The sequence below is a fragment of the Pan troglodytes genome, chromosome 10 (genome assembly GCF_028858775.2).
Source record: "Pan troglodytes isolate AG18354 chromosome 10, NHGRI_mPanTro3-v2.0_pri, whole genome shotgun sequence".
In the NCBI taxonomy this organism is placed as follows: Eukaryota; Metazoa; Chordata; class Mammalia; order Primates; family Hominidae; genus Pan; species Pan troglodytes.
In genome coordinates, this window is record NC_072408.2 from 138,669,822 (window position 1) to 138,696,694 (window position 26,873).

General features: G+C 62.2%; 1 protein-coding gene across 1 annotated transcript; it reads left to right on the top strand.

The window, feature by feature from the left end:
• On the top strand, positions 1-26,873 carry MMP17 (matrix metallopeptidase 17). Its single transcript, XM_509485.7, has 10 exons — positions 1-255; positions 12,564-12,696; positions 12,981-13,110; positions 14,819-15,102; positions 15,870-16,046; positions 18,237-18,321; positions 19,343-19,425; positions 19,522-19,674; positions 24,519-24,776; positions 25,955-26,873. The coding sequence occupies exons 1-10, from the start codon at positions 97-99 to the stop codon at positions 26,305-26,307; spliced, it is 1,815 nt and encodes a 604-aa protein (XP_509485.2). The 5' UTR covers positions 1-96; the 3' UTR covers positions 26,308-26,873.

Genomic DNA, 26,873 nt, shown 5'->3' on the forward strand with positions numbered 1-26,873 from the left:
GCGGGGGCGCCGCGGAGAGCGCAGGGCGCCGGGCTGCGGAACGCGAAGCGGAGGGCGCGGGACCCTGCACGCCGCCCGCGGGCCCATGTGAGCGCCATGCGGCGCCGCGCAGCCCGGGGACCCGGCCCGCCGCCCCCAGGGCCCGGACTCTCGCGGCTGCCGCTGCCGCTGCTGCTGTTGCTGGCGCTGGGGACCCGCGGGGGCTGCGCCGCGCCCGCACCCGCGCCGCGCGCCGAGGACCTCAGCCTGGGAGTGGTGAGCGCGCGGCCGAGGGCGCGGGCGGGACGGGCGCGGAGCTCCTGGGCCGGAGCCGGGGGTCTCCGCGGGCCGGGTGGCGGGGACCGGGAAGACCCCAGCAGTGCGCGTCGGCGTCGCGCGGGAGCCCTGGCGCCCTGGACCCATTTCCTGGGTGGGGAGACTGAGGCAGGGACGCGGGCTGAGCGGCCGGGCGAGCGCACGCGAGTCCTGGGGAGGCGCCGGCTGCCGTCCCGGCTCCGTGCGCTGGGAGCGCGCCGCAGCCGCAGGACCCCGTGGAGTTGTGAGGGGGTCGCCCACCCGGAGCCCGGGTCGCCGGCTTGCAGCAGCCCCGGAGCAGCCGGGCTGGGCGAGAGCAGGCATCGCGGCCGCCCCGAGCCCTGCGCGCTGCGTGCGTTCCGGGTGGGAGTGGCGGGGGCAGGAGCACGCACCCACAAAGCGAGGAAGGGCAGGGGCTACGGAGTGGGGGCACCCCGAAAGCCTTGAGCCCCCGAGTTTGCTTGGTTGAGGGTGTTGGGGGCACAGGGATGCTGGCTCCCAGCTCCCCACTGGACAAGGACCTGGCCCTCAGCCTCCTTCCCCTCCACCCCAGGTCGGCCAGGCTGGCCCTGCCTTGCCCTGGTACAGTGCTGAGCCGGGGGCGCGGGGAGAGCCTTCCTCACTCTTAGAAACCCTGCCTGGGGGCAGCGACGTGGCCTCTTCCTACAGCCCCCTCCCCTGTTCCGCAGCCGGGACTCGCGTCTCCTGTGGACCCGGAAGATTTAGAGCACACGTCGTGGGGTCAGCGCCCCCCCGCTGGGGCGGCCGGGTGAACTCCGGCTGGGTTTGTTGGTTCCTTCTGAGGCTCCTGCCCCACCGCTGCCTTCAATGGACTCCTACCCAGGGAGTCGGGCCAGGAGCCGAGGCCTCCCCGCCCCGCACAAGTACTCGGCCTGGCCCTCGTCCGCGGACAGTCTCGCAGTGGGGTCCTGGCAGGGCCCCTCGCCCAGCGCAGTGGACATTCGGGAGCTCCAAAACCTTGGGGTCCAAGCAAGTCAGCGCAGGTGTATTTCAGGCAGTCGAGGCATATGGAGGGGCCACTTGGGTGGCACCGGCAGCCCCTGTGGTTGGCAGGACTTGGCCAGGGGGTCTGGATGGGAAGCCGATTTGGCCACCGTTTGCCCCAGGCCCCGAAGCCATCTGGGAGGGTGCTGGCCACTGTCCCTGCTGCCCGCGTCCAGGTGCCTGCAGGTCCCCACAGTGGCTTCCTTCCAGCCAGGCAGCCTGTGAACTTGGGGTGCCCCCCTCCACCTCCTCAAGACCCTTTTGTAGGTGCGGATCTCCCGGATCCCCCACTGAGAATCACGCCCTGGGGGCCTGGGGTCTCCAGCTCTGGAGGGAGGTGAACCCAGGCCCGCCTTCCAGGTCCGAGGGTGCCGCAGAAGGGGCCGGGGCAATGCCAGGGAAGGACTCAAGGTGGGGCCCACACACTCAGGAGGATGGACCCCCGGCCGAGCCATGTTGGCTGATCAGACCCAGTGCGGTTTGGAAGTTTCTCGCCACCCACCTGCCCCCCTGCCCGGAGAGAGTGGGTCAGGCGCCCTCCTCTCGGCTGGTACCTGCGCCTCGGTCTCTCCTGGCACCCCGGGGGTCACCCGCCCCGCGCCCTGCGACAGCACCGAGCGGAGGATGTGGCTCCCCAGCCTGGCCGGGGGCAGTGAGTGGGGCCCCGGTGTCCAGCCGGAGAGGGAGGACGCTGCGGGCAGCCCCCTGCCTGGAGCCCCGCTCCGTGTCGGGCCCGGCCTGGCGTGGAGCCTCCGTCCTGCCGCGGCTTCCTGCTCACACTGGCGGTGCGGGGCGTCCTCTGCTGGCCCTCGGGGGAACCGCGGGCCGAGCTCAGGCCCAGGGGCGGGCGGCTTCCCCGCGGGGAGGGACGAGGAGGCCGGGATCTGGGCGGGAGCGGGGACTCCTCCTCCGCCCGCTCTCCAGAGGCGCTCCCGGAGCGGACTGATATTCAGGTCTGGGCGCCAGGGACGAGAAGGGCTCCTTTGTCTCAGAGCTGCAGACAGAGCTGCACCCAGCAGGGCTGGAGCCGGGGCTGGAGGGGAGGGCCCGCCCCGGAGCGCCCCCCATATGCACGTGAACAAGGCCGGGATTCAGGCTGCTGGGCTGCGGAGCCGGGCTTTCAGGAGCCCTCGGCGGGGACAAAAGAGCGCACTGTCCCCCCGGGGGTCCTTGGCAGGGCTGCTTGTCCTTGTGGGCCTGAGTTTTTTGTCTTCCTGTGTTTTGAGTACGACATACAGCGAGCAGCCCAGGGTCTCCACAGGCGTCCGCCTCCCTCCCGCCCCTGGTTCCTGGGCACGGATGGGACGCGGCTCTCGGTGCCTTATTTTTGCACGGTGGCACCGTGGGCCGTGCGATTGCAGCTTCGCACGCTATCTGGAGTGTCTGTGCCGGAGCCGCCCGTCCATTCACCTGGTTAAGCCAGGCTCGGCCTGCAGCCTGCTTCTGGCCAGAACTTCCCGAACTCGCGGCGAGAGTGTCTCGGGATCTGGGTCCTGGGTGGCAGTTGTGTGGTGGCAGATTTTGACAAACTGCTCTAAAGTTTCTGCTCCATTTCTCCTCTCGGCAGCACAGCCTGTGGCTGTCATCACCGCGCCCACGGCACAGTGGCAGCTCCCTTGATCTTCTGTAGGAGGTGGGGTGGGGCGGGGCAGGTGGGGGGTATTGCTGAGGTTGTGGGATGCTGGGCCAGATGGTGCCAGGTGGCAGCCGCCCTCCATGTCCTGGCTTCTGCCGGTGGCCTCTGGGTTCCTGGCCCTCAGGACCTTGTCATCGCCCTGGCTGGGGCCAGAGTGTCCCCTCTCACCCTGCAGCTGCTCCCAGAGCTTCAGGCGAGCACCCCCAGCCAAAACCAAGACAGGCAGGAGGGTTAGACCATGGCCTGATTTCGCTGTGAGAGACGTCTGACTGTCCCTTGCTCCGCGGTCCCCTTCTGACAGCCGTCTTCATGGCTCCGGGGATGTTGTTTCCCTTGGACGTGGGCTTTGCGACCCAACTAAGTGCCGGGCCTCAGTCTCCCTGTCTGCGCAATGGGGCCAGTGAGGACAGGCTGCCGTGCGATCAGCGGAGGTGCTTCCGATGGTTCAGGGACAGGAAGGGGGAAGGCTGGAGAGGAGCTGGGGGGGGACGGGAAGGGGGAAGGCGGGAGAGGATCGGTGGTGGGGACCGGAAGGGGGAAGGTTGGAGAGGATCTGGGGGGAGATGGGAAGGGGGAAGGCTGGAGAGGATCTGGGGGTGACGGGAAGGGGGAAGGCTGGAGAGGATCTGGGGGGTGACGGGAAGGGGGAAGGCTGGAGAGGATCTGGGGGGTGACGGAAGGGGGAAGGCTGGAGAGGATGGGTGGGGGGACCGGAAGGGGGAAGGCTGGAGAGGATCTGGGGGGGACGGGAAGGGGGAAGGCTGGAGAGGATCTGAGGGGGAAGGGAAGGGGGAAGGCTGGAGAGGATCTCGGGGGGGACGGGAAGGGGGAAGGCTGGAGAGGATCCGGGAGGGGGAAGGGAAGGGGGAAGGCTGGAGAGGATCTGGGGGGAAGGGAAGGGGGAAGGCTGGAGAGGATCTGGAGGGGAAGGGAAGGGGGAAGGCTGGAGAGGATCTGGGGGGGAAGGGAAGGGGGAAGGCTGGAGAGGATCTGGGGGGGAAGGGAAGGGGGAAGGCTGGAGAGGATCTGGGGGTGACGGGAAGGGGGAAGGCTGGAGAGGATCTGGGGGGGAAGGGAAGGAGGAAGGCTGGAGAGGATCTGGGGGGGAAGGGAAGGGGGAAGGCTGGAGAGGATCTGGGGGGGAAGGGAAGGGGGAAGGCTGGAGAGGATCGGGGGGGAAGGGAAGGGGGAAGGCTGGAGAGGATCTGGGGGGGACGGGAAGGGGGAAGGCTGGAGAGGATGGGGAGGGATGGGAAGGGGGAAGGCTGGAGAGGATCTGGGGGGAAGGGAAGGGGGAAGGCTGGAGAGGATCCGGGAGGGGGAAGGGAAGGGGGAAGGCTGGAGAGGATCTGGGGGGAAGGGAAGGGGGAAGGCTGGAGAGGATCTGGAGGGGAAGGGAAGGGGGAAGGCTGGAGAGGATCTGGGGGGGAAGGGAAGGGGGAAGGCTGGAGAGGATCTGGGGGGGAAGGGAAGGGGGAAGGCTGGAGAGGATCTGGGGGTGACGGGAAGGGGGAAGGCTGGAGAGGATCTGGGGGGGAAGGGAAGGAGGAAGGCTGGAGAGGATCTGGGAGGGAAGGGAAGGGGGAAGGCTGGAGAGGATCTGGGGGGGAAGGGAAGGGGGAAGGCTGGAGAGGATCGGGGGGGAAGGGAAGGGGGAAGGCTGGAGAGGATCTGGGGGGGACGGGAAGGGGGAAGGCTGGAGAGGATGGGGAGGGATGGGAAGGGGGAAGGCTGGAGAGGATCTGGGGGGGGGAAGGGAAGGGGGAAGGCTGGAGAGGATCTGGGGGAGACGGGAAGGGGGAAGGCTGGAGAGGATCTGGGGGGACGGGAAGGGGGAAGGCTGGAGAGGATCTGGGGGGGACGGGAAGGGGGAAGGCTGGAGAGGATCTGGGGGGAAGGGAAGGGGGAAGGCTGGAGAGGATCTGGGGGGGACGGGAAGGGGGAAGGCTGGAGAGGATCTGGGGGGGAAGGGAAGGGGGAAGGCTGGAGAGGATCTGGGGGGAAGGGAAGGGGGAAGGCTGGAGAGGATCTGGGGGGGAAGGGAAGGGGGAAGGCTGGAGAGGATGGGGAGGGATGGGAAGGGGGAAGGCTGGAGAGGATCTGGGGGGGAAGGGAAGGGGGAAGGCTGGAGAGGATCTGGGGGGGAAGGGAAGGGGGAAGGCTGGAGAGGATCTGGGGGGGAAGGGAAGGGGGAAGGCTGGAGAGGATCTGGGGGGAAGGGAAGGGGGAAGGCTGGAGAGGATCTGGAGGGGAAGGGAAGGGGGAAGGCTGGAGAGGATCTGGGGGGGAAGGGAAGGGGGAAGGCTGGAGAGGATCTGGGGGGGAAGGGAAGGGGGAAGGCTGGAGAGGATCCGGGGGGGAAGGGAAGGGGGAAGGCTGGAGAGGATGGGGAGGGATGGGAAGGGGGAAGGCTGGAGAGGATCTGGGGGGGAAGGGAAGGGGGAAGGCTGGAGAGGATGGGGAGGGATGGGAAGGGGGAAGGCTGGAGAGGATCTGGGGGGGAAGGGAAGGGGGAAGGCTGGAGAGGATCTGGGGGGGACGGGAAGGGGGAAGGCTGGAGAGGATCTGGGGGTGACGGGAAGGGGGAAGGCTGGAGAGGATCTGGGGGGGAAGGGAAGGGGGAAGGCTGGAGAGGATCTGGGGGGAAGGGAAGGGGGAAGGCTGGAGAGGATCTGGGGGGGAAGGGAAGGGGGAAGGCTGGAGAGGATGGGGAGGGATGGGAAGGGGGAAGGCTGGAGAGGATCTGGGGGGGAAGGGAAGGGGGAAGGCTGGAGAGGATCTGGGGGGGAAGGGAAGGGGGAAGGCTGGAGAGGATCTGGGGGGAAGGGAAGGGGGAAGGCTGGAGAGGATCTGGAGGGGAAGGGAAGGGGGAAGGCTGGAGAGGATCTGGGAGGGAAGGGAAGGGGGAAGGCTGGAGAGGATCTGGGGGGGAAGGGAAGGGGGAAGGCTGGAGAGGATCTGGGGGGGAAGGGAAGGGGGAAGGCTGGAGAGGATCTGGGGGGGAAGGGAAGGGGGAAGGCTGGAGAGGATCTGGGGGGGAAGGGAAGGGGGAAGGCTGGAGAGGATCTGGGGGGGAAGGGAAGGGGGAAGGCTGGAGAGGATCCGGGGGGGAAGGGAAGGGGGAAGGCTGGAGAGGATGGGGAGGGATGGGAAGGGGGAAGGCTGGAGAGGATCTGGGGGGGAAGGGAAGGGGGAAGGCTGGAGAGGATGGGGAGGGATGGGAAGGGGGAAGGCTGGAGAGGATCTGGGGGGGAAGGGAAGGGGGAAGGCTGGAGAGGATCTGGGGGGGAAGGGAAGGGGGAAGGCTGGAGAGGATCTGGGGGGGAAGGGAAGGGGGAAGGCTGGAGAGGATCTGGGGGGGACGGGAAGGGGGAAGCCTGGAGAGGATGTGAGGGGGGATGGGAAGGGGGAAGGCTGGAGAGGATCTGGGGGGGAAGGGAAGGGGGAAGGCTGGAGAGGATCTGGGGGGGAAGGGAAGGGGGAAGGCTGGAGAGGATGGGGAGGGATGGGAAGGGGGAAGGCTGGAGAGGATCTGGGGGGGAAGGGAAGGGGGAAGGCTGGAGAGGATCTGGGGGGGAAGGGAAGGGGGAAGGCTGGAGAGGATCTGGGAGGGGACGGGAAGGGGGAAGGCTGGAGAGGATCTGGGGGCACGGCAGGGTGTTCCCTGACACAGTGTCTTCCTGGGGGTTCCAGGGGCACTTTGCGCATGCGTGAGTTTGCCTCCTTGTTGGCAGCAGATCCGGTGGGACGCTTGCCCTGGCTGTGGACGCAGGGCAGGTGTCAGACGCATGCAGGGCGGCGTTTCTGTCACGCGGTGGGTGGGAGCCTCCTGGGCACCCGCCTCTGGGATTTGGGCCCTCCTGGGCACCCGCCTCTGGGATTCGGGCCCTCCTGGGCACCGTCTGAGTGGGACAGGACGGCAGGGACAGGACGGGGTGTGGAGCCTGGCTTCCCCTGTGGACCCTGCAGTAATAAGCAAGTCCCCTCCTCATGTTGGCCCCAAGGGCTGCACGCGATCTGGCCCACCTCCTTCTCCGTCCCGCCCCCTGACTCTGTCCCACCGGCTCCTCTGCGCTGTGTGTTTTCCCTGCCAAAGGGCCTTTGCACTTGCTGTCCCCACCACCGTGAGCATGTGAGCACCGCCCCACGCATCACCTGGACAGCTCCTTCTGTGTCCCCCAGGATGTTCCCTGAGCACCCATTTCATCAGTCCTCCAGCCCGTCCCTCACCCCCACACAGCACAGTGGTCACAGGCGGAGACCCGGAAGCCAACAGCCTGGGCTGAGCTGAGGATACATGTCCGAACTCCCTGTGCCTCCGTGTTCTCATCTGTAAACTGGGAGTAATAAGAACACCCACTTCATAAGGTTAACCCTCAGTTGCCTGTGAGCACCTGCTTTGTGCCAGGCACCCTCCAGCAGGGACCACCCCCAGCCTTGCAGTGCCTGAGGGACATGGGCACGAATGACGTGGGCATGGTTGGGTAGTGCTGGATAACTGTTGGCTGTTAGGATCGAATAGAGCAGTTATTACTGTTCAGGACATAATGACGGGCTGAGACGCGTGTATGTGTTCAGGTGTTTGCTATTTATCTTCCTCACAATCCCGTCCTCCCTGTGGGCAGTGGGATGGGGTCCCGTGGCCTCAGTCTCTCCCCAGTTGCTCAGACAAACGGATTCAGGGGATCTGGCAGTGTCCCTGCGGAAGAGGCTGGAGCAAGGGGGTCACTCCAACCGAGGGTCAGCCCCCAGAGGAGGCCGGTGCAGGGGAACCCCGCATGGCTGAGTGGGTCAGACGTGGTTGCTGGGACCACACCACGGCTCCATCACTGACCGTGTGCTGTGTGACCGTGGACAGGTTATCCACAGTCTCTGAGCCTTAGTTTTCTCATCTGTAAAATGGGGCTGATGACACCTGCTCTCCCTGCCCCCAGGCCCCATGCAGGTTGGGTCACAGATGAGTATGGGGGTCGGGCCCTCATTCATCTGCAGGGGCCAGGCCCAGGCGCCACCACCGTGGCACAGCAGGGCCACACATGCACCCGCCAGCCAGGGTGCCCTGGGCGGGAGGCGCCGTTACAACCAATCAGTGCAACCCAAAGCCCGGGGACGGGGCCTGCACTCCATAAACTCCTTAAAAACCATAAATTCCCTAAAAACCGTCAAAGGAAATTCTGTGCTGTGTGCATTACGCCCTCTTAAGGCTGGAAACAGATACGCATTGTGTCAGACAACAAGCATGGCTGAACGGTGAATCCAGAGTGGGCCTGGGCAGCTGCCTGCATCTGCGTCAGAGTCAGGGGCTGTGGGTGCCCACTTCCTGCCTGTGCCCCCCGGGGCAGGGCTCTGCCTCTGGCCTCTGTGTCCCCATCTTTGGTAATGGCCCAGCCCATGGGAGGAGCAGGAGAGCGGCCACCTCTCCTAGGCGGCTCCAGAAATTAGCATCAGCCAGGGGGTGGCTGCCGTGGGTTGGGGCTCCCTGGAGCTCCTGGCAGCCCCCTCCCGCCTCCTCCCTCCTCCTGGCAGCCCCTCCCCCTCCCCAGTTGCCTTCTGGAAGGTTCACCCTGCTGCTGCTGCAGCACCCGCCCGCCACAGCCTCTGTTGCCCTGGAGACAGCGGTCTCCGTGGCGACAGCAGAGGGAGGACCAGGCGGCGGGTGGGCGTGGAGGGGGGCAGGTAGCAGGTTCCCAGGATCAGACGCCCCCCTGCCTGCGTGGGATCCACAGGCTCTGTAGGTACTGGGGGCAGGGGGCAGGGAGGGGGACACCTGGAGCGGGGAGTCTGGGCCCCCACCCCAGCGGCCATCCTACAGCAGGCATCCCCCCTACCCACTGTGGGTGGGAGTGGGTCAGGGTAGAGGCCTGGCGGGAGAGGAGGGGTGGGGAGGGGCCGCCACATTTGCCCTGAGCTGCTGGCTGCGGTGGGGGGGTTTGCCCCAGGACTGTGCTCCAGGCCTGGTTAACCCCTACTCCCCTTAGCTAACAAGCCCACCTTGCCGCCACCGCCACCCCATTAGCCTGGGTCAACATTTCCAAGCCCTAGCCAGGAATCAGCCGCCCCCTCCCAGATGGACCTGAGCTGCCTGGTGAGCTGCTTGCCGCCTCTTCCCTGCAGGCTCAGGCCTCCCCACAGCTGTGCCTCCGCCCACACTGGGAGCACAGGACAGGTCAGGGCTGGGCGAGGGCACCTCGTGGGCTCAGGACGCCCCCTGGGGCAGGTGGCCACTTCTACCTGTGTCCACCCGAAGGCTGGTGGCTCCCAAACCTGCAAGGCTTGTTCTGTCGGGGTGTCCCTGGCAAACTAGGAAGTGGTTCCCACCCTCTCACTCCGGCCCCCAAGACGGCCCCTCCCAGGATGCCTAGCCTGAGATTTGGGGCACAGCCCCCTGAGCACAAACTCGTGTTAGGTAGGAGGCACCCACCAGCCCTGCCCCACAGACCCGCCACCCCCCAAGATTCGATGCCATTCTATGCTCAAATTCCAGTGCCTCTGGGGCCACAGGTGACAGTGCCTGTTTATCATGGGCGGGGCTGCCTGTCCCGGGCTGGTGCCGGGGCCCTGGTTCTATGAGTTGAAGCAGACTGGCCGCTCACACCTGCAACTAAACCACCTGCTTCCAAACATTGGGCAACATTCCACAGCCACTGGGAGTGCTGCCTGCCAGGCCTGGCTCCACTTTCCTGAAATGCATGTGGCCCCGTGGCCAGGCTGCCCAGCTCCCCAGGGACCAGAGTGTGGGGGTGCCCCAAACCGCCACCGTGAACCCCACAGAGGAGTAAATGGGCCACTCAGTGCAGTTACCAGCCATGACCTCAGCTTATAGACGGGAAGGCTGGGGGGTGGGTTGTCCTCCCAAGGGCTCTCAGCACCTGCTGGCCCAACCCAGGCAGCAGCTGGCCTGGGTGGGAAAGGCGCCTGCCTGTGTGGACCCTTCCCTGGTGAGGGGGCAGGGGGTCATCATCCAATATCATAGATGATGTGAGGAAACTCCAGAGTGCTTCCTGGAGGAGGTGACAGGCTATTGTAACCATGAGGCACAGTGGCCCTGTTGAGCTGTGATCTTAACAAAGGACTAAAACGTGCAGAATGTGCTGATGGGCATCTCCAGCACCTACAGCGGTGACTGGTCATGGGACACCCTCAGTAAACCCTGCAGGTGCATGGTAGTGTGGGGCCGGACGCTCGGGGCGAAAGATCCCCACACCCTGTCAGTAAACCCTGCAGGTGCACGGTAGTGTGGGGCCGGATGCTCGGGGCGAAAGATCCCCACACCCTGTCAGTAAACCCTGCGGGTGCACGGTAGTGTGGGGCCGGACGCTCGGGGCGAAAGATCCCCACACCCTGTCAGTAAACCCTGCGGGTGCATGGTAGTGTGGGGCCGGACACTCAGGGCCAAAGATCCCCACACCCTGGAGGTCAGGGCGGAAGTGGGAGGCCAGCTTGTCAAGGCCAAGGCTGTCACCCCCAAGGCCCCTCCAGAGAAGCTGCCCACCCCAGTCATGAATGTCCACTTTGACGTCCTGTCGTGCCTATAGCTTTGGAGGGGCCACCAGTTCTGTACACACTCTTGGCTTCCCCAAGGGGCTGAGGGGCTGGGCTGGGTCAGTAGGGTTTGGAAAGGGGGTAAAGGCACAGAGGGGGGCCCCGGGAAGGACTCAGTGCTTCCTGGAAGGGGGATCTCGGGGTGTGCAGATCCCATGTAGTGTCTTGTGAGGCCCCACCTGGCCAGCACGGCCTGTTGCTGATGCCCCTGGGACTTCCAGGGTGGTGGTGCCTCATTCCTCTGAGCACTGCCTGCTGGTGGGCAGGAGGGTTGGCCAGGACCACCCCATCACCAGCTCCTGCAGACCAGAACCTGGGGGCCCAGCAGGTGGCATAAATGAGTCACAAGCATTTTCTTTTTTCTTTTTCCTTTTTTTTTTTTAGGATTTCTTTAAAAAGTTATGTTTTTTTCATTTATGCATTTTTTTAGGTTAAGCCACATGAAACTACTAGTATTTATTTTAAATCAGAAATGGTCAAAAATGGGCACTTTCATATGATTTGGCCAATGAATACATGAGAGGTGGTAAATAATAGCGATTCACAAGCATTTTCTAAATGTCCAGAGAAAAAAAAAAGACAGGTTTGCAGGCAGGGCAGAGCCCCCAGCACATCACCCCTGGCTTGTACCTTTCTGGAGCCCACCTCACCCCTGCTGTGATTCCCTGGGCTGGCAAGTATCCACAGGGCAGAGCAGCAGCTTCATGGCAGCCTGCAAGTGGGCACAGGCGCCATTTGGCGGTTGAAGAAACTGAAGCTAGGGGTGGAGGTAGCCCCCACAGATGGCACCCAGGCCCGCCATCCCCAGGTCCCCACGATGGCACCCAGGTCCCCACAGATGGCATCCAGGCCCCCCTGTCCCCAGGGCCCCTCCAGGGTAGCAGAGATGACTGGGGCATGGGGCCAGGGCTTGATTTATGCCCAGGTTGAAGGGCTGCCCTCATTCCTGCTCCTACTCAGCTCCGGTGTGGGTAGCCTCGCAACCACCCCAATAGGCCCTTCAGAGCAGAGCTGTCCCCTGCGCCAGGTGCTGGTGTGAACATTTTCCACATCCTGGCTCATGTCCTCATCACCAGCCTGCCAAGGACTCTGAGGAAGGAGCCCAGAGGGGTGGACTGCCTTGCCCCAGGCACACAGCGGGGAGGTGGCTGAGTGGGATTTGAACCTAGGCAGCCTGGCTGGAACCTGGCTTTTGTTTCTGAGACAGGGTCTCGCTCTGTTGCAGACACAGCCTTCAACTCCTGTGCTCAAACGATCCTCCCGCCTCAGCCTCCCAAAGTGCTGGGATCTCAGGCATGAGCCACAGCACCGGCCAAGCCTGGGCTCTTATCTCCCCCATGAATGTACAGCATGGCCCAATTCCTTAAACTGGTGTCTGAGCCACAGCCTTTCTCAGCTGGGGTCCCAGACCTTGGGTGCTAGACTTCCCTGTCACAAGTCAGCTGAGAGCCTGCATTTGACACTGGCCACATTTAAGAGCCTTTTGAGGGTTCCCTAGCATTTTGCGGTCTCAGGAGGCGTGGGGTGGGGCAGGGTTGCCATGAGTGGTTGTACAGGTCGTGCACGGCACAAGCTCACACCATCTAAGGGACATCAGATTTATTTATTTATTCATTTTTTAGACGGAGTCTTGCTCTGTCACCCAGGCTGGAGTGCAGTGGCACGATCTCGGCTCACTGCAAGCTCCGCCTCCTGGGTTCCCACCACTCTCCTGCCTCAGCCTCCCGAGTAGCTGGGACTACAAGGCACCTGCCACTACACCCGGCTAATTTTTTGTATTTTTAGTAGAGACAGGGTTTCACCATGTTAGCTAGGATGGTCTCCATCTCCTGACCTCGTGATCCGCCTGCCTCGGCCTCCCAAACTGCTGGGATTACAGGCGTGAGCCACAGCACCCGGCCAGGGACATCAGGTTTATTAAGACACTTTTCTGGCAGCTGCCCAGGGAAGAGACAAGAGGTGCCTTGTGGGCAGATAGGGGGCTGGGAGGGGGCCTGCCCGGAAGCAGTGGTGGCCCGTGGCAGGCTTCTCATTGGGTAGGACCGGGCCCTCTGTTGCACCCCCTCACCCTGCTCTCTGCCCTCAGGAGTGGCTAAGCAGGTTCGGTTACCTGCCCCCGGCCGACCCCACAACAGGGCAGCTGCAGACGCAAGAGGAGCTGTCTAAGGCCATCACAGCCATGCAGCAGTTTGGCGGCCTGGAGGCCACCGGCATCCTGGGTCAGTTCTCCAGGGGGCAGCGGGAGCGCCGTGGCCCCCGTCAGGTCTGCGCCCGTCAGCCATGCCCCCTCTGATCAGGCACAGTCCTGCCTTATGCTTGAATGAACCTGGGTCCTGGCCTGGTGTAGCTCAGAGCCTGGGGCTGGTCCCCCAAAGATGACGTGGGAGGAGGGGGCGGCTCGGAGGCTGGTGCCAGAGTCAGAGCTCCCACCCTTGGGGATGCTCAGGATCCTAGGGTGGGGAGCGAGCTGGGCTAGGCTCTGAGCTCCATGCTTTCCCTGCAGACGAGGCCACCCTGGCCCTGATGAAAACCCCGCGCTGCTCCCTGCCAGACCTCCCTGTCCTGACCCAGGCTCGCAGGAGACGCCAGGCTCCAGCCCCCACCAAGTGGAACAAGAGGAACCTGTCGTGGAGGTGGGTGCGTGGCCAGGGCGAGGAGCGGGGCCTCCACGGAGGTGGGCGCGTGGCCAGGGTGGGGAACGGGGTCTCCGTGGAGGCGGGTGCGTGGCCAGGGTGAGGAGTGGGGCCCCCATGCCTCCGTGTCTGGGCCTGCCGTAGATATCCACAAACCAGGGTACTTCAGACAGCAGCAGGAGCTCTCTCCCCACTCTGGAGGCCAGGAATCCCTGCAAAGGAGTAGGCTGGATGGTGCCTTGGGGAGGTAGAGGGAGCATCTGTCCAGGGTTCTATCCAGCTGTGCAGTTGCTGGCAGCCCTCGATGGAATCACCAGCCTCTGCCTCCACCCTGCCCTGTCCGCGCGCAGCCTCCTCTCCCGTGTCTCCAGGATGCTCCTCGGATTTAGGGCCCGCCCTGATCCAGTGTGACCTCATGTCAACCCCTCATGACATCCACAAAGACCCTATTTCTTTTTTTTTTTTTTGAGACAGGGTCTCACTTTGTCACCCAGGCTGGAGTGCAGTGGCGCAGTCACAGCTCACTGTGGCCCTGACATCCTGGGCTCAAGCAATCCTCCTGCCTCCGCCTCCCGAGTAGCTGGGACTGCAGGTGCATATGACCACACCCAGCTAATTTTTTTCTTTTTTTTGACACAGAGTCTCTTTCACCCAGGCTGGGGGGCGGTGTTGCAATCTTGGCTCACTACAACCTCTGTCTCCTGGGTTCAAGCAATTCTCCTGCCTCAGCCTCCCAAGTAGGTGGGATTACAGGCACGAGCCACCAGGCCCAACTAATTTTTTGTATTTTTACTAGAGACAGGGCTGGGCATGGTGGCTCACGCCTGTAATCATGGCACTTTGGGAGGCCAAGGCGGGCGGATCATTTGAGGTCAGGAGTTCGAGACCAGCCTGGCCAACATGGTGAGACCCCGTCTCTACTAAAATACAAAAATTAGCTGGGTGTGGTGATGTGTGCCTGTAATCCCAGCTATTCGGGAGGCTGAGGCAGGAGAATCACTTGAACCTGGGAGGCGGAGGCTGCAGTAAGCCAAGATTGTGCCATGGCACTCCAGCCTGGGAAACATAGTGAGACTCTGTCTCAAAAAAAATAAAAATAAAATAGTAAAGACAGGGTTTTGCCATGTTGACCAGGCTGGTCTTGAACTCTTGAGCTCGAGCAATCTGCCCACCCTGGCCTCCCAAAGTGCTGGGGTTACCAGTGCGAGCCACCACACCCAGCCAACCCTATTTCCAAACCAGGTCATATTCTAAGGTTCTGGATGGACGTGAATTTGGCGGGACACTATGGGACCCACACACCTTCTGCTGTCCCCCGGAGTCAAAACTATCTCAGATGGGCCCTGGCTAGTGTGAGGGCTGGTGAACCGAGAGAGCCCCTTCAGTGGGGAGCAGGGGGATGGGGCAGACGGGATGCACCGTTGAGGGCCCTGGGGCTGATGGCTCCACGCGGGAGCTGACGTTTGCCTGTGGCCTGGGGGTCTCAGCCTGCCTGGGCTCTCATTTCCCTCCCTCCGTCATCTATCCCAGTGAACTACTGGCACCGCCGTGAGTGCATCGGACGACTCCTGGCGTGGGGAGAAAGGTGGAAGATGGGGGAGACCCTCATAGGGGCACCCCCGGGCTGAGGAGGGGCGTTCAGGGAACTTCGGCCTGGGGCACGTGGCCTGTTCTCCATGACTCACTCTGGGCTGACCCCTGCCTGCAGGGTCCGGACGTTCCCACGGGACTCACCACTGGGGCACGACACGGTGCGTGCACTCATGTACTACGCCCTCAAGGTCTGGAGCGACATTGCGCCCCTGAACTTCCACGAGGTGGCAGGCAGCACCGCCGACATCCAGATCGACTTCTCCAAGGCCGACCATAACGATGGCTACCCCTTCGACGGCCCCGGCGGCACCGTGGCCCACGCCTTCTTCCCCGGCGACCACCACACCGCCGGGGACACCCACTTTGACGATGACGAGGCCTGGACCTTCCGCTCCTCGGGTACGTCTGGGGAAGCCCTCAGGGCAGAGTCAGGAGCCCCAGCGGCCTGTGAGGCTGAGGAGCAGCCATGGCCTCCCCATCCCCAACCCTGCGTCTGAAAACACACGCGGCTGCTCCTGAGCACGGCTGGGCATTTCCCACTAGGCCCATCTCACAGCATCTGTGCTCGGCCTGGCTGACCTCGCTGGGTGCTGGCCTGTCGGGCGGGGACACCACTGGCTGAGCCAAGCTTGTCCTCATCACGTTCTCAGCACCTGACAGAGCAGGAGGCCTGCGAGGCCTCTGTGGCCCCGGCTCAGTGTCACTCCCGCTAAGTCCCGTTGTCTGCAGAAGTCTCAGCTCTGCAGAGGCTGTTCCGACCTCTGGACTGTGGCCTTGGGAACCATGCAGTCCTGGGAGCCCAGGCCCGTCTTGTGGGGCCAGGGGGCAGTGCCCACAGCATTGGGCCTCAGGTCATCCGACCGACACCTGGCCCCATGTAACCCAGGCCCCAGGCACAAGGTGTTATCTGTGTGGCCTTATGCAGAAAAGGTTATCAGCCGCTCCATGAATGGTACAAAGACCCCAGGCCTGGGAAGCCCAGCAGGCCCCACAGAGCCCCCAGGGGAATCGCGTTAATTCCCAGTAACCCTGCAGAATCCCTCTGGCGTAGCCGGCATCGAGGCATCCCCATGGTCACCCCAGAGCATGGTGGGGGCCTGCTGGTCCCTACCTGCGGGGACAGGGCCCTTCTTGCCCTTGGTTCACATGGCTCCCTGTGTCCCCAGATGCCCACGGGATGGACCTGTTTGCAGTGGCTGTCCACGAGTTTGGCCACGCCATTGGGTTGAGCCATGTGGCCGCTGCACACTCCATCATGCGGCCATACTACCAGGGCCCGGTGGGTGACCCGCTGCGCTACGGGCTCCCCTACGAGGACAAGGTGCGCGTCTGGCAGCTGTACGGTGAGTGTCTCCCCGAAGCCAGACACAGGGCCCCTGGAAGAGGGGTCAGAAACCCCAGGCACCCCTGAGCAGAGCCCCCCCGGGAGGGTTTGCTCTCCCCGCTGTTCCCTCCACGGATGGTGCTGTGCCAGCTGGGACGCTCTGGCCTGTCCACAGAGCCCACCCCTGACGTCCCCAGAGCCCCTAGATCAGAATTCCACCTCTGTGCCCCAGACACTGGTGGAGTTACGATAGGCAGGGTTGATGGTGTCCCAGGCCTGTGCAAATCACATTGCATGTCTTAAATCATCTGATCTTTGTGGCCATATAAGGTAGGACTACTGTCCCCACTTTACAGATGAGAAAACTGAGGCACCCAGAGGTATGTAGATTGCCTGGGAAACCCAAGAGTAGCCAAGTCAGGCACCAGGGACCCCTCTGCTGGGTTCACATCAGGAAGTGAGGCAGAGCCCCTGTCCTGGGAGCTGGTGCCCCGGGGAGACAGCACACGTGCATCAGAGGCCAACGCGGTCACCTCACTTATACCCAGCCCCAGCTGCCCTCCACACCGCCCACCACACCCTGCAGTAGTGCTGCCCCTGCCGCCCGGACCCTCCCGGCCTCAGCATCGTCCTTGCCGCTTCACATGCTCTGACATCCATGCATTGTTTCCACTGTAGTAAAATTCACATCCCATGCAATTCACCTTTTTGGCCAGATGCAGTGGCTCATACCTGTAATCCCAGCACTTTGGGAGGCCGAGGCGGGTGGATCACTTGAGGTCAGGAGTTTGAGACCAGCCTGGCCAACATGGTGAAACCCTGTCTCTACTAAAAATACAAAATTAGCCGGATATGGTAGCAGGTGACTGTAATCCCAGCTACTCAGGAGGCTGAGGCAGGAGAATCACTTGAACCCAGGAGGCAGAGGTTGCAGTGAGCTGAGATCGCACCACTGCACTCCAGCCTGGGTGGCAGAGTGAGACTGCCTCAAAAAAAAAAAAAAAAGAAAGAAATTCGCAATTTCAAGGTGTGTACTTCTATGCGTTCAGGACATTCACAAGGTTGTGCAGATGCCACCTCTATCTGGTTCCAGAACTTTTTCATCACCCACTACCACCGAAGAAGACCCGACACCCATCCCATCCCCCCAGCCCCTGGCAACCCCTCACCTCCTTTCTTCATAGATGGGCCTCTAATGCAGCCATGCAACCTTTTGTGTCTGGCTCTTTTTTTTTGAGATGGAGTCTCACTCTGTCACCCAGGCTGGAGTACAGTGGCGCGATCTCGGCTCACTGCAACCTCAGCCTCCCGAGTAGCTGGGACTACAGGTGACCACCACCATGCCCGGCTAATTTTTTGTATTTGTTTTTTAGTAGAGACGGGGTTTCACTGTTAGCCAGGATGGTCTCGATCTCCTGACCTCGTGATCCACCCACCTCGGCCTCCCAAAGTGCTGGGATTACAGGCGTGAGCCACCACGCCCGGCCTCTTTTTTTTGTTTGTTTTTTAGAGATGGGGGTCTCACTATGTGGCCCAGGCTTGTCTCAAAACTCCTGGGCTCAAGTGATTCTCCTGACTCAGCCTCCTGAACAGCTGGGACTACAGGCATGCACTACCACACCTGGCTAATTTTTAGATTTTTTGTAGAAATGGGGTCTCACCTTGTTGCCCAGGCTGGTCTCAAACTCCTGGGCTCAAGCAATTCTCTTGCCCTGGCCTCTGAAAGTGCTGGGAATACAGGCACGAACCACTGTTCCCCGCCCGGCTTCTTCCACTGAGCATAGCGTGTTCCACGTTCACCCCGTGGTAGCACAGATTTGACCTGGATTTATTCTCATGGCTGAATAGTTTTGTCATCATGCAGCCTATAGCAGGCACTGGGTCACCCCTGTTGGCTGCGGTGAACAGTGCTGTGAAGGCTGGTGTACGAGCTCCTGTGGGAACGCCTGTCTTCAGCTCTTTAGGGTGTACCCCGGGGTGGAATTGCAGGGCAGTGCTCACACACTGAGTGTTTAACTCGGCGAGGGGTCTGACTCCCACCTCGACGTCAGCTCTGGGGGCAGCAGTCTCGCTGATCGCAGCTGCGCCCCCACAGAGCCTGTCTGCTGAGTGGCCTCGGTTTCATCCCTGGGATTCAGAAGGGCCGGTGGGATGTGGGGGGAGGCGGGCGGCGGGGGTTTGAGGCCGTCCCCCTCCTTGTCTCCCGCAGGTGTGCGGGAGTCTGTGTCTCCCACGGCGCAGCCCGAGGAGCCTCCCCTGCTGCCGGAGCCCCCAGACAACCGGTCCAGCGCCCCGTAAGCCCTGGGCCCACGGTCACCACCCGCTGGGGTCTGTCCATCCTCATCCCTGTCCCACGCAACATTTGCCCCAAATCGTGGCTCAGAGTCCTGGGAAACGCACAGCTGTGTGGCCGACTGAGCCCCCAGTGACATTTTGTCTTTTCTTAAACCCCATCTAATACCGGCCCTCCCCTGCCAGGGGTCCTGCACAGAAATGAGAACTTCAGACAAGGTTTCCTCTCCCCCTCGTCCCTGTCAGCTACTGCCACGTGACAAGCAGCCCAGCTTGATGAATGTTTCATCAAGCCCATGGATTCCCAGCATCAGGAAGTCAGACAGGGCCTGCGAGTGTCTGGCCTGTGCCCCCAGCGGGAGGGATGTTCACTGCCTGGGCCCACATCTGGTGCCAGGGCTGGGCCCAACTGGGACGGCCATTGGGGCTGCTCCATGAGGCATGACCCTCCCACAGCAACTGGATTCCAAGTGAAGTTGTCTTGAGAGCTGGTATTGCCAGAGGCCAGTAGAAGCTGTGACCTTGTGTCACCCAGCCTCAGATGTCACAGGACCGTACGTGTAACCCTCCCGGTTAAAGCTGCGAAGGAGCCACGCTCTGTGTCGAGTCGTCTCTCGGTGGACATGCACCTTGTCCCTGACCTTCTGTCGCTACAGCCACGTCGCTGTGAACACGCTTCTTGTAGGACCGAATTCTAGGCCTGGGCTTGGGGTCCCGTGGCGTGGGTGTTTGGCACCCAGCCAGGCCCAGGGTGCTACACCAGTCTCCACCCCTGAGCTCCTGCCCTCCCCGCAGCTCCCTGGCGCTCTGTATGCTCAGAGCGTAGATCTTGGCCCCCGCCCGCTGAAGCGGTGGACAGGCACCCCCGTTTTAATTTGCCTTTAGCAGACCCCTAGGCAAGGATAGGGGCTCCCCACGAGGATGCCTGTCCCATGCTGCTCAGGTCAGGGGCTCTGCCGCAGGATGCCCAGTCCCGCGCTGCTCAGGCCCCGCCTCCCAGCCCACCTGGCTCTCTCCCTGCAGGCCCAGGAAGGACGTGCCCCACAGATGCAGCACTCACTTTGACGCGGTGGCCCAGATCCGGGGTGAAGCTTTCTTCTTCAAAGGTACCTCCAGGGTTCCCGTGGCGGTTGGCTGAGGGGCATGGCCCATGCTGGGTGCAGACCCTCTCTGCAGCCCGGCCCTCCCCTCTGTGCCCCCAGGCAAGTACTTCTGGCGGCTGACGCGGGACCGGCACCTGGTGTCCCTGCAGCCAGCGCAGATGCACCGCTTCTGGCGGGGCCTGCCGCTGCACCTGGACAGCGTGGACGCCGTGTACGAGCGCACCAGCGACCACAAGATCGTCTTCTTTAAAGGTAGGTGGGCCTCCCCGTTGCACTCCGGGCTTCCCGGGCCCTCTGTCCGCCTCATGGAGGGACGGAGGGGGTCCAGCCTGCGTGTAAGCCCTACGTCTGCCCAGAGGCCGGTCGAGCACAGAGCAGCTGGTTTGCTTGTGCACTCAGCAGATGCACTCTGAGCACCTACTGTATGCCCCATCCTGAGGCAGCCGCTGCAGGCACACAGAGGGCAAAACGATGGAAAGCCCTGCCCTCGTTCTAGTTGGGCCACAGTCCACCCGCAAGTCAGGAGGAGCTGATGCCAGTGCCATTCGGTGTGGTCAGAAATGAAGGACAATGGAGAGAGGTCTCCTTAGGGAGATGCTGTACAAGCAGAAACTAGGGAACAGTGTTCCAGCCCGGGGAACGGCCATGCGAGGCAGGAGCAGCCCTGCCGAGTCCCAAAAACATCAAAGGGGCTGCAGCTGGAGCACCAGGGGCCTGGAGGAGGCTCGGGACAGAAGCGTGAGGGGCCGTGGCTGCTAGGGCCGGCCTGCCTTTCCCCGGTCGGCCCCTGTGCCCACCGTTCCAGGAACCACCTCGTGGCAGTGTTACAGGATGCACTCCTTTTGCCTCCAAGTCTCCGTGAAGGGCAGGAAAGGGAGACAGTAGCAGGGGCAGGTGGGGGTGGCAGGGCTGCAGGACAGAGACCCCCATGCTGGGCTGAAACACCTGGAGTTTCCCTCACAGTCTGGAGGCCACAAGTCCGAAATCAAGGGGTAGGCAGGGTGGGTCCCCTCTGGAGGCTGTCCCAGGCCTCTCCCACATCCAGTGTCACCCTCAGCCACATCCCTCCTGCCACCACCTCTGTCTTCACCAGGCCGTCTCCTCCTCCATCTCCGCGTCTTCTCTTATAAGGAAGCCGGGCCTTGATTCAGGTCCCCTAGTCCTATTTGTTTTTGTTTTTTGTTTTTTTGAGACAGAGTCTCACTCTGTTGCCCAGGCTGGAATGCAATGGTGTGATCTCAGCTCACTGCAACCTTCACCTCCCGGGTTGCAATTCTCCTCCCTCAGCCTCCCTAGTAGCTGGGATTACAAGGTGCCCGCCACCACTCCTGGCTAATTTTTGTATTTTTAGTGGAGACAGGGTTTCACCACGTTGGCCAGGCTGGTCTCGAACTCCTGACTTCAGGTGATCCACCCGCCTTGGTGTCCCAAAGTGCCAAGATTACAGATGTGAGCCACTGCACCCGGCCTGCCTAATCCCATCTTATCTTAACTAACGCATCTGCAAAGACCCTCTTTCCAAGTAAGGTCACGTCCTGAGATTCTGGGTGGATGTGAGTTTGGAGGACGTCATTCAATCCAATGTGGCAGCCACTCCCACAGTCACGGGCGGGACCCTGTTTCCTTGCCGAGGTAAAGGGTGTTCTGCGTGTCTGTCAGGGGAACCACTTCCTGTAACTCCATCGCCTGCCCGGCCCTCAGCGTTTGACTCCGTCACCCCCATCACTTGGGAGCCCTCCGGTGACTGTTCCCGGAGGCCTGATCCCTCCTGAAGGGACAGAGGCTGCAGCTACCTGGGAGGCTGAGGCAGGAGGACCGCCTGAGCCAGAAGGTCAAGGCTGCACTGCACCATGATCGTGCACTGCACTCCAGCCTGGGCGACAGAGCAAGACCTTGTCTAAAAAAAAAAAACCAAAATGTCAGGCGCGGTGGCTCACGCCTGTAATCCCAGCATTTTGGGAGGCCGAGGCGGGCAGATTACAAGGTCAGGAAATCGAGACCATCCTGGTTAACATGGTGAAACCCCGTCTCTACTACAAAATACAAAAAATTTGCCAGGCGTGGTGGTGGGCACCTGTTGTTCCAGCTACTCGGGAGGCTGAGGCAGGAGAATGGCGTGAACCCGGGAGGCGGAGTTTGCAGCGAGGTGAGATCACACCACTGGACTCCAGCCTGGGTGACAGAGCGAGGCTCCGTCTCAAAAAAAAAAAAATCCCCAAAGACAGTACCTGGACCAAAAAAGAAAAAAAAAATTACTTGCAAACCTCATGACCAATTGCTCCTAACCTCCCCTAGGCCACCTTGCCAAAGGCCCCAGGGTGCCCTGTAGAGCCTCCCCGAGCAGGATCCCATGACGTGCGGCTCCCTTGCCTTGCACACATTAGAAGTGTTCAGGCCGCTTCCCCCAGGTGGACCCGTCTGGCGTCTCCTCCAGATCAGGTTCTGGTTTTGCACATCTGGCAGGAATGCCACCGAGGGCAGGTGTTCTGAGCCCCGAGCCGCCCTGCCTAGTGATGTTCGCTGTGGTCACCTGGATGAGGTGTGTCTGCAGGTTTCGCTACCATAAAGCCCCATTTCTGGGTGTGAGGGGTCGGTCACCTGCCAGGAGAGACTTGAGAACATGCAGGTCTCTTGCCACAGGCCGTCTCACCCCTGCTCCCCCTCTGTCCCCTGTGTCGCCTGCCCCTGCCTGGTTTCCTACCAGGCGCATCTGTCCTGGTTCCTGCTCAGCCATAGCAGGGCAGGGCCCATTGGTCCTCCCATCATCTCCTTAATCCCTCCCCCTATTTGCAGACATCACAGCCCTTTCCAGTCTCCAGCAAAGGACTTTTTCTGGTCTTTTTATATTATTTTTATTTTTAATTTTATTTTACTGTATTTTTTTGAGACAGAGTCTCACTCTATCACCCAGGCTGCAGCGCAGTGGTGTGATCTCGGCTCACTGCGGTCTCAACCTCCCAGGTTCAAGCAGTTCTCCTGCCTTAGGCTCCTGAGTAGCTGAGACTACAGGCACTCACCACCGTGCCTGGCAAATTTTTTGTATTTTTGGTAGAGACAGGGTTCACCGTGTTGGTCAGGCTGATCTCAAACTCCCGACCTCAGGTGATCCACCCACCTTGGCCTCCCAAAGTGCTGGGATTACAGGCATGAGCCACCACTCCCGGTCTGGTTTTTTGGTCATTTTAAATTGTGGGCGTGGTGAGCACACTTCACTATTTCAGCCATTTTGAAGCCACAGCTCAGTGGCATGAAGCACGTTCACGTTGCTGTGCAGCTGTCACCTGCGTCCGCCTCCAGAAGATTTCCACCTTCCCAAACGGAAACGCTGCCCCCGTGAAACACGGATGCCCCGCCCCGCCCCTGGGCAGCCCCGCCCCTCCCCTGGGCACCCCCGCTCCACTTGCTGTCCCCATGGCTCTGAGTGCTCCAGGGACCCCATGTCAGTGGGACAGACAGGATCTGCCCCTCTGTGCCTGGCTCGTGTCACTCAGCGGAAGGTCCTCGGAGCTCTTACACGCGGTGGCACGTGGCAGGATTTCCTTCCTGGCTGAGGCTGAGCGGCATTCCATGGCACGGACGGACTGCACCTCGTTCGCCTGCTCACTTGGGTTTCCTCTACTCTGGGCTCTTGTGAAGGACGCTGCTATGAGCGTGAGTGTGCAAACGTCTCTCCAAGACCCTGCTTTCAGTTCTTTTGGATTTATACCCAGAAGCAGGAATGCTGGATCACGTGGTAATTCTATTTTTGACGTTTTGGGGAGCCTACGTTCTGTCTCCCGCAGCGGCTGCACAATTTCATACCCCCTCCCCGGCAGCGCCCGGCTCCGCCATCCCCATATCCTCCTGACACGGGTGACTTTCCATGTTCTTGACAGTGGGGGTGAGGGGGCGTCTCATTGTGGTTTTGAGGGCGTTTCTAGTGACGTTGACCATCTTCAAGTGCTCAATGCCATCTATATTTCTTGGGAGAAAAGTGTATTTAACGCAGGGCACGGTGGCTCACGCCTGTAATCCCAGCACTTTGGGAGGCCAGGACGGGCAAATCACCTGAGGTCAGGAGTTCAAGACGAGCCTGGCCAACATGGTGAAACCCCGTCTCTACTAAAAATACAAAAATTAGCTGGGTGTGGTGGCGGGCATCTGTAGTCACAGCTGCTCAGGAGGCTGAAGCAGGAGAATGGCTTGAACCCAGGAGGCGGAGGTTGCAGTGAGCCAAGATCACACCATTGCACTCCAGCCTGGGAGACAAGAGCAAGCCCGTCTCAAAGAAAAAAAAAAAAAAAGACTCACACAGGCCTTGAGGGAGGTCCTTTCCCGTCTTTGCCATGAAGTTGTTCTAACCCCTTGTGCAGAAACAGTGGTCGGCCAGGCGCAGTGGCTCACTCCAGTGATCCCAGCACTTTGGGAGGCTGAGAAGGGAGAATTGTTTGAGCCCAGGAGTTTCAGACCAGCCTGGGCAATGTGACAAGATTATTAAAAAAAAAAAAAAAAAAAATGGCCGGGCGCGGTGGCTCACACCTGTAATCCCAGCACTTTGGGAGGCCGAGGTGGGCGGATCACCTGAGGTCAAGAGTTCAACACCAGCCTGGCCAACATGGTGAAACCCCATCTCTACTAAAAATACAAAAATTAGCTGGGTATGGTGGCACATGCCTGTAATCCCAGCTACCTGGGAGGCTGAGGCACGAGAATCGCTTAAACCCAGGGGCGGAGGTTGCAGTGAACCGAGATCAAGTCACTGCACTCCAGCCTGGGTGACACAGCAAGACTCCGTCTCAAAAAATAATAATAATAATAATAATAGAATGGCATGTCGTGGGCCTCGGTTTAGCCCGAGTTGTTGTTTCCATCGGTAAAGGGGTGGCCGGCAACGTCCGCAGGCTGGATGGGATGGCCCGGACTGGGCACAGTAGGTGCTCACTAAGTGTCCACGTGGCCCCTGTGATGTGGGGTGATTGCACTGTGGCCGCTGTCCCATCAGGCCCAGGTGAGGGGCCAGGGCAAGAGCGGCTGACACAGGAGAAGGAAAGGCAGGAGCCCCCTGCCCTTCGGGGTGGGGCCGAGCCCCGGCCCACAGCTGTTTCTCTCGCCCCCAGGAGACAGGTACTGGGTGTTCAAGGACAATAACGTAGAGGAAGGATACCCGCGCCCCGTCTCCGACTTCAGCCTCCCGCCTGGCGGCATCGACGCTGCCTTCTCCTGGGCCCACAATGACAGGACTTATTTCTTTAAGGACCAGCTGTACTGGCGCTACGATGACCACACGAGGCGCATGGACCCCGGCTACCCCGCCCAGAGCCCCCTGTGGAGGGGTGTCCCCAGCACGCTGGACGACGCCATGCGCTGGTCCGACGGTGAGTGCCAGCTGGGGGTACGGGCCATGCGGCCTCGGTTTCCCCACCAGGAGAGGGGCATCACAACAGGGCAGCCAAGAGGTTCCCTGAAAGGAGGACGGCCCCGGTCGGTGTGGGCTCTGAGGGTCCCAGCCCCTCGCCCGGAGCTGCCGACCCTGCAGGCGTCCCCGAGAGGACGGCCCCGGTCGGTGTGGGCTCTGAGGGCCCCAGCCCCTCGCCCGGAGCTGCCGACCCTGCAGGCGTCCCCGAGAGGACGGCCCCGGTCGGTGTGGGCTCTGAGGGCCCCAGCCCCTCGCCCGGAGCTGCCGACCCTGCAGGCGTCCCCGAGAGGACGGCCCCGGTCGGTGTGGGCTCTGAGGGTCCCAGCCCCTCGCCCGGAGCTGCTGACCCTGCAGGCGTCCCCGAGAGGACGGCCCCGGTCGGTGTGGGCTCTGAGGGCCCCAGCCCCTCGCCCGGAGCTGCTGACCCTGCAGGCGTCCCCGAGTCGTTCCCCGAAGGCCTGGCCCACGAGCTGCCCTTGTTCTCCCCGCCCTCAGCACTCCCTCGCCCCTGCTGCTCCCCCAGCCACGCTCCTGCCCCAGGGCCTTGGCACTGGCCATGCCTCGTCTGGGCACACTTTCCTGAGATGTCCACACAGCCCCTCCCTTGCCGGCCCCAGCCCTGCCAAACGCCCTCCTGGGCATCACCCCTGCCGCGTCCCACAGTGTAGAAGAAACCTCCCCACAGGGTCAGCTCCAGAGACGGCAGCATCCTCTGTTTTGTTTTCAACGCTGCATCCTCGTCACCTGGAACAGCCCTGCACAGAGTGGGCCCTCAATAAATATCCAGTAGGGGAAAGAGACTCTGAGGGTCTCCCGGTCCATCCCCTGCCCCAGCAGGCTCCTCTGGAGCTTCCCAGGCCTGTGACCATGCCTGCAGAGCTGCCCGCAGCTGAGCAGATGCTGACCCCATCTCAGATATTATCTGGGCGCCCCCTGCCATCTAGCACAAGCCGCCCCCCCACCAGCCGTCTGGCCCGACCCCCCACTGCAGTCTAGCGCAAGCCCCCTGCTGTCTGGCCCGACCCAAGCCCCTTCTGCTGCAGCCCTCCCTGAGCCCAACGCTCCCTCCTCACTGTCTGGCTGGAGCCCCTCCTGCTGCAGCCCTCCCCTGAGCTCAGCTCTCCCTCCTCTTCTCAGGTGCCTCCTACTTCTTCCGTGGCCAGGAGTACTGGAAAGTGCTGGATGGCGAGCTGGAGGTGGCACCCGGGTACCCACAGTCCACGGCCCGGGACTGGCTGGTGTGTGGAGACTCACAGGCCGACGGATCTGTGGCTGCGGGCGTGGACGCGGCGGAGGGGCCCCGCGCCCCTCCAGGACAACATGACCAGAGCCGCTCGGAGGACGGTTACGAGGTCTGCTCGTGCACCTCTGGGGCATCCTCTCCCCCGGGGGCCCCAGGCCCACTGGTGGCTGCCATCATGCTGCTGCTGCTGCTGCCGCCACTGTCACCAGGCGCCCTGTGGACAGCGGCCCAGGCCCTGATGCTATGACACACAGCGCAAGCCCATGAGAGGACAGAGGCGGTGGGACAGCCTGGCCACAGAGGGCAAGGACTGTGCCGGAGTCCCTGGGGGAGGTGCTGGTGCGGGATGAGGACGGGCCACCCTGGCACTGGAAGGCCAGCAGAGGGCACTGCCCGCCAGGGCTGGGCAGGCTCAGGTGGCAGGGATGGAGCTGTCCCCTAGTGAGGGACTGTGGCCGCTCCAGAGGGGTGCCCAGTCAGGCCGCACCGCCGCCAGCCTCCCCCGGCCCTGGAGGGAGCATCTCGGGCTGGGGGCCCACCCCTCTCTGTGCCGGCGCCACCAACCCCACCCATACTGCTGCCTGGTGCTCCCGCCGGCCCACAGGGCCTCCGTCCCCAGGTCCCCAGTGGGGCAGCCCTCCCCACAGACGAGCCCCCACGCGGTGCCGTGGCACGTCCCCCTGTGACGCGTTTCAGACCACCACGCGGTGCCGCGGCACGTCCCCCTGTGACGCGTTCCAGACCACCACGCAGTGCCGTGGCACGTCCCCCTGTGATGCGTTCCAGACCAACATGACCTCTCCCTGCTTTGTA

Bases quoted from the DNA above. Each gene is read 5' to 3' on its own strand.
- MMP17 (XM_509485.7), top strand. From the start codon at position 97: ATGCGGCGCCGCGCAGCCCGGGGACCCGGCCCGCCGCCCCCAGGGCCC. The intron at 15,103-15,869 runs GTACGTCTGGGG...CTGTGTCCCCAG, and splicing joins CTGGACCTTCCGCTCCTCGG to ATGCCCACGGGATGGACCTG. The intron at 24,777-25,954 runs GTGAGTGCCAGC...TCCTCTTCTCAG, and splicing joins CGCCATGCGCTGGTCCGACG to GTGCCTCCTACTTCTTCCGT.